This window comes from Geospiza fortis, unplaced genomic scaffold (assembly GCF_000277835.1).
Source record: "Geospiza fortis unplaced genomic scaffold, GeoFor_1.0 scaffold546, whole genome shotgun sequence".
Lineage (NCBI taxonomy): Eukaryota > Metazoa > Chordata > Aves > Passeriformes > Thraupidae > Geospiza > Geospiza fortis.
Genome location: NW_005054612.1, coordinates 392,998 through 399,464, shown reverse-complemented (window position 1 = coordinate 399,464; position 6,467 = coordinate 392,998). Strand labels below are relative to the sequence as shown.

At 57.5% G+C, this 6,467-nt stretch overlaps 1 protein-coding gene across 1 annotated transcript in view; it reads left to right on the top strand.

Annotated features, from left to right (window-relative positions):
- Positions 1-794: 794 nt before the first annotated feature.
- CEP131 (centrosomal protein 131) overlaps positions 795-6,467 on the top strand; it is a 12,060-nt gene continuing 6,387 nt past the window's right edge. Inside the window, 9 exon segments of the mRNA XM_031064665.1 lie at positions 795-983; positions 2,065-2,150; positions 2,914-3,028; positions 3,136-3,254; positions 3,359-3,472; positions 3,568-3,735; positions 3,900-4,017; positions 5,641-5,757; positions 6,382-6,467. The exon segment at positions 6,382-6,467 is cut by the window's right edge and continues 77 nt beyond it. Of these exon segments, the coding sequence (XP_030920525.1) occupies positions 813-983; positions 2,065-2,150; positions 2,914-3,028; positions 3,136-3,254; positions 3,359-3,472; positions 3,568-3,735; positions 3,900-4,017; positions 5,641-5,757; positions 6,382-6,467 (1,094 nt within the window). The 5' untranslated portion in view covers positions 795-812.

Sequence of the window (6,467 nt, the reverse complement as noted above, 5' to 3'; positions counted from 1 at the left end):
GGGGGGCATGGGGGGCTGGGGAGTCTGAGCTTTGGGGGTTTGGGGGGCTGTGCTGGCCTGGGCTGTGCTGGCCTGGGCTCCTGAGCCCGTTTTGCTGCCGTGAGCCCAGCGGTTTCCATGAGAGCCGTTTGTTTTGCCAAGGGCTGTGCCGGAGCCCTGAGAGGGGAGGCCAGGGCTGCCAGGGGAGAGGGTTTAGGGACAGTGTGGGTAATAAATGTAAACAGATAAAGGAGTCTGGTCTTTTCCTGGATCAGCACTGGGGCTGGGAGGATGCAGAAGGGAAAAGGTGGGAATGTGCTGCCCTGAGCTGAGAGGGGGGCCCAGCTCTTCTGTGCCCCCTGAGAGGGCATGGGCACTTCTGAAGGAGCTCTGGGCAGGGGGAGCATCCCCTGAGAGCTGCTCAGGGGGTTTTTCAGCATGCCAGCTCCATGTGGTGTGAGCTGGACCTGCAGCCTGCACAGATCCGGCCGTTGTGGGTCCCTGTGATCCTCTGGCAGCCCTGGCTGTGTGCAGTGAAGCAGCCTGGGATGGAGAGCAGGGCTTTTCCCTCCCTTCAGTCCTCGGCTGGAATCCTGGCCCATCAATGTGACAGCAGCCATAGGGTGAAAGCAGTGAGGAGCTGTCCTGGAGCCTCTCCAGGGCTGTGCTTGGGTTATTTGCCATGTGGCAATTTGGAGGTTTTGTCCTGCTGGGGAGCAGTTCCAGCTCTGAGTGCCGGTGTTTGCCGGAGCTGCTTCCAGGCTGGCTGCTCCATGCCTTCCCCTCTCTCTGTGCTGTGCTGTGCTTCCAGGGCTCCTTCCTGCCGCTCCAGCATGAAGAGCACCCGGAGCTGCTGCTCTGTCCCGAGCTCTGACGTGGCAGAGCTGATCCTGACGGGGCTCCCGGCGCCGGTGTCGCGGCGCCCGGGCAGCGCCTCCCCTGCCAAGCTCGTGGCGCGCTCCGTGTCCGTGGCTGCTGATGGCAAAGCCAAGAGGAACGCCCTGGTGAGTCTCTGTGCTGTCCCTCCTGTGCCTGGCATACAGGATGGCTCCAGGCATGGCCATGTCCCTCTTCCCCTGGTGAGCCCCTGTCCTGCCCCTCCTGATGGTTCCAGGCATGGCCATGTCCCTCTCACTGTGGTTCCCCCAGCACCAGCCTGGCTTTATTCTGGTCCTGCCCTTGGCAATCACTGCTCATGGTTCTCTGCTGGGGGCAGAAGAGGAAGTTTCAGGATTCCCTCTTTTCCCTTCGTCGCCCTTCACCTCCCTGTGCCAATTTCCATCTGGAAACTCCCGATTTCCTGGTGTCTCCTGCCAAGCTCGTGGCGCGCTCCGTGTCCGTGGCTGCTGATGGCAAAGCCAAGAGGAACGCCCCGGTGAGTCTCTGTGCTGTCCCTCCTGTGCCTGGCATACAGGATGGCTCCAGGCATGGCCACGTCCCTCTTCCCCTGGTGAGCCCCTGTCCTGCCCCTCCTGATGGTTCCAGGCATGGCCATGTCCCTCTCACTGTGGTTCCCCCAGCACCAGCCTGGCTTTATTCTGGTCCTGCCCTTGGCAATCACTGCTCATGGTTCTCTGCTGGGGGCAGAAGAGGAAGTTTCAGGATTCCCTCTTTTCCCTTCGTCGCCCTTCACCTCCCTGTGCCAATTTCCATCTGGAAACTCCCGATTTCCTGGTGTCTCCTGCTGGGGTGCCAGGCCCAGCCTGCCCCTCATGGAGCACCCCCTGTTCCTGCTGCCACACCAGGGGCTCCTGAGTGGGGGTTCCACAGAGGGAGCGAGCCCCAGGTGCTTGCTGGGCTCTGTCAGGACCCAGCAGCAGGATCCAGCCTGGGCTCCTTGCTGAGTAATCCCTTGGCAGCATTCCCACACCCTTGTTCCTGAGCTTGTGCTGAGGAACGTGTTCCTGCTGGCTCAGCAGTGCCTGAGCAAGGTGGCATTGCCCACTGCCTCAAGGGGAGCCTGGCAGCCCTAGGGGACTGGGAACTGCGTGTCCCACTGGCTGAGAGGGTGGGGAGCCTGCCTGTGCTGCTCCTGAACGTGGCTGCTGGATTTGTCCCTGCTGGACTTGTCCCTCCTCTCCACAGGAAGATGCGGGATCCCGGGCCATGAACAACCTGCGCAGGTCCAACAGCACCACACAGGTGAACCAGCGAGTGAACAGCTCACACAGGTACAGCTCCATGTGTCCCTCTGCCCTCTGGGTGGCACTGGGGACACCCCACAGCCCACCCCTGTGTCCAACCTCCCTCGTCCTGGTCCTGAGGGCGAACAGGAACCTATCCAAAATACACTGAGCTATGTCATGCACTTCAGGAGTTAAAGCCTGGCCCTGGAAAACCAAAGTCTGGTGCTTTGGTTATTTTTTTGAGGAGGAGGTTCCTTGTTTAGGGTTCCATAGGATTACAGAATGGCCTAACCTTAAAGTCCCATGCAGGATCTCCTTCCACAAGATCAGGTTGCTCCAAGCCCCATCCAGTCTGTCAGAGTAGTGCCCAGATTCTGTGGGCAACCTGTGCCAAGGCCTCTCCACTGTCACAGGGAAGAATTTCTATGTGGGGAAATGGAGTGTACTTCTGTGGCTGTGACAAAAACCATTCCATTTGATTCTAACAGCCCTCATGGACCTTCCAGGCCATAACTGGGCTGTGTGAGGAGACAGTTCTCTGTTCCCAGTGCCCTCTGAGTTGGGATTTTCCATTCTCCTGTTGGTTTGTGCCCATCCCTATCAGCACACACCACCCTGGAACCCAAAACTGTGTAAAAACAAATCGTTGGTGGATTTTGTGGCCATGTAATGATTGTCCAGCCCCTTTCTCCTGTGTCACACTGGAGTTTCCAAGTGCCCTACATAGCCAGAGTGTGTCCTGTGGCTGTGAGTTGTCCCACAGTTACCTCTGTTCTCTCCTCTGTGCCTTCCCTGGGTCTGGATGAAGCTCGGAGCAGACAGGAGACTTCCTGGCCTTCTTTGAGGGTGACCCAATAGGAAGGAAGAAACTGGCAGCTCTGAGCAAAACCTCCCCAGAAAAGAAAACCACGTGGAATATCTTGGTGAGGACGGCAGGCTCTGGGAGTGGGTGGGCCAGGTTGGCTGTGTGCTCCTGGGGGTGTTTGAGGAGGTGGGTTTGGTGTCCTTATCCCTGCTGGGTCCATGGCAGGATGACCAGCCCCGAGTGTTCCCGGGCCCCTCTGGCTCCCACGGCCTCGAGCCACCCACGGGCATGAGGAGGAAGGAAGCCACGGTGCTCCTGGCTGCCAACTTCACTGCCAACAACAGGTAGGACAGAGGGTCCTGGGGGGCAGAGTGGGTGCAACTGCATGGAGAAAACACCTGGAGGGGGGAAGCTGCTGTTTCTGACACTCCTGGTCTCCCCACTCAAGGAGCAACAAGGGCGCAATGGGCAACTGCGTCACCACCATGGTGCACAACAACTACTCCACTGCTGAGAAGGGCCCTGCTCCCAAGAGCTCCAACCAGGCTCCCAGTTCCCTCAAGTGAGTATGGGGGGTGTCCTGGCTCTGCAGCTGGGCTGGCCCTGGGGCCGTGTGGGGCACAGAACGAGGCTGAGTGGCTTCATCTTCTGTCCCAGCAATGTCGTCAAAGCGGCCTCGAACGAGGACGGGGAAGGCAGCAGCAGCCTCGTGAAGTCTCAGAAGAATTTCTCCAGCAACAACATCATGACCCACAACAACAACAACAGCAGCAGCAGCAGCAGCGTTCCCCGGAGGAGGGAGGTGACCGAGGAGGAGGCTGAGAGGTGAGGGAAGTTGGTGCCAGGAGCTGTGAGGAGCTCCAGGGGAGCTTGTTCTTCTCCTGTGGCATTTCACACTGGGGAAAGGCCACTCTTAGTGCGCCTGCAGGTGCCAGTGCTGTGCTCTGCTGCACCTGGGGCTGTGCTGACCCTCCTGGCTGTCCCCACAGGTTCATCCAGCAGGTGAACATGGCTGCTGTCACCATCCAGCGCTGGTACCGGCGCCACTCGCAGCGGCACAGGACGGCGGCCGCGGCTCTGGGACGCCTGATGGCTGCCAAGAGGGAGGTTGGTCCTGTCCCCTGCTCTGTAGCCCAGACCACCCAACACCCATGGCCCACTGGCCACTGACTTGGGGTCCCTTTAATCCCCAGACCTGGGCTGTGAGAGTCAAGCGGCCTCTGGCTTTGCATCCAACCAGCCCCACCATGGTCCAGAGAGCTCGGGAGGGTCCTGTTCCCGCAGAGCTGTGCTGGCTGTGTCCAGGGATTAGCCTGGGCTGGATTCCAGCAGGAGCTGAGGCTCAGCACCACACAGCTCCAGCTCCCCAAGCCCTGTGACTGGCAACAGTCAGATCCTGGCAGTAGCAGCACAAGTCTCCCTGAACAGGCACTGTCTGGGTCACACTGCTGGCCAGAGAAGGGATGCCCCATCTCAGCTCATCTTAATGGATCCCTAAGGAGCTGCCTGTTAGAGTGACGAGGTTTCACAGCTATTTGTGTGTCCTTGTGTTGAATTATTTATCCCAGTAATGAAAAGCTCTGTTGCTCTTGCATGTGAGTCTATTTTTAAGCCTTGTCTCCTTGGTGGTGGCAGATCCAGATGATGATATAATAATAATAATAGTAATAATAATAATTGCATTGAGGATCCGATGAAAATGAGCTGCTCCAAAGTGGAGCTGTGCTGAGGGAGGAGAGGATGGAAAAACCACAAAGCCCAGACCTCCAGGCACACTGCACCTGCAAAAGGCATGCCAAGGGGAACACAAAACTACCACAACATCTCTTCCTCCGTTGCTTTTTCCTTGGAATCAGCCTGAGCCCTAGTCTGCATTTCCTGCCTAGGGTTAGGGTTAGGGTTACACCTGGGGTTAGGGTTTTGAAAACCACAAGGCCCAGAGCTCCAGGCACACTGCAGCTGCAAAAGGCATCCCAAGGAGAACACAAAACTGCCAAGGCATGGCTGCCTCCCTGGATTTTTCCTTGGAACATGCCCTAGCCTAATGCTGGGTTTATTGCCTAGGGTTAGGGTTAGGGTTACACCTAGGGTTAGGGTTTTGAAAAGCACAATACCTGGAGCTCCAGGCACACTGAAGCTGAAGCAAGCATGCCAAGGAGAAGAGAAAACTGCCAAGACATGGCTGCCTCCATGGGTTTTTCCTTGGAACATGCCCTAGCCCAATGCTGGGTTTATTGCCTAGGGTTAGGGTTAGGGTTACACCTAGGTTTCGGGTTTTGAAAACCACAAAGCCCAGAGCTCCAGGCACACTGCAGCTGCAAAAGGCATCCCAAGGAGAACACAAAACTGCCAAGACGTGGCTGCCTCCATGGCTTTTTCCTTGGAACCAGCCCTAGCCCCAAGTTACTTTTCCTGCCTTGGGTTAGTTAGGGTTACACTTAGGGTTAGGGTTTTGAAAACCACAATACCTGGAGCTCCAGGCACACTGAAGCCCAAGCAAGCATCCCAAGGAGAACACAAAACTGCCAAGACATGGCTGCCTCCATGGCTTTTTCCTTGGAACATGCCCTAGCCCAATGTTGGGTTTATTGCCTAGGGTTAGGGTTAGGGTTACACCTAGGGTTAGGGTTTTGAAAACCACAATACCTGGAGCTGTGGGTGCCCCTCACACTTCTCAGTGGCGGGCGCTGGAGAACTCTCAGTAATGTTTTTGACCCTCATCTCTGGCAGGAAAGGCAGCAGCGGATGGAGGAGGGGAATATCCTGGATTTGCAGGAGAGGAAGGAGGAGGAACGCCGGAAGATCCGAGAGGAGAAGGCACGCTTGGCCCGGCATGCTGCCATCCAGGTAGGGCCATGGCCAGGCCTGTGTGACACCATTTGCTGGCATCATCCAGCGAGGCAGAGAGGCCTCTGCATCTCCAGAGACGTGGCATGGGGCAGGAGCAGAGCCAGCCTTGGGAGATGGAGGTGCCACGGAGCAGTTTCCTCCTGTGCTCCTGCCAAGCCTTGGCAGCTCATTCTGAGCTTGGGAAGACAGGGCTGGTTTTTATGTGGTTCTCAGGAAAATGGTGACCACGTTGAGACAGGGACACTCCAGGCTCCATGGAATGGCCGAGGATGTGTGTGCCCTGGGAGTGGGACCCTCGTCAGGAGCAGGCTGCCTCCAGAGAGGGCTGAGTACCACTCCAGATCCCTTGGCAGGAAGCAACACGTCATTGTCACCCTGCCCTTGCAGCTGGTGGTGCAGATGGGGTTGGCACAGGCTGCAGGAGTTGGCAGCAAAGCTGGGGATGTTTTAAACCCCAAATTTTCTTTGCCCTAATTGGAAATGTGTTCCATCAGGGGAGGGGGTTGGGGGAGACACATCAGTGAGCAGCTGGAGGATGCAAAAACACTGCCACAGCCTTGCAAACACAGGCTTGTGCCTTCCCAAGGCTTCAGGACATCCATGGCTCCTCTGTCCCCGCAGGAGCTGCAGCAGAAAAGGGCCCAGAAGGCCTCGGAGACGAAGCCCTCGGCAGAGGAGCAGGTGCTGGTGAAGGAGAGCAGGAGGGG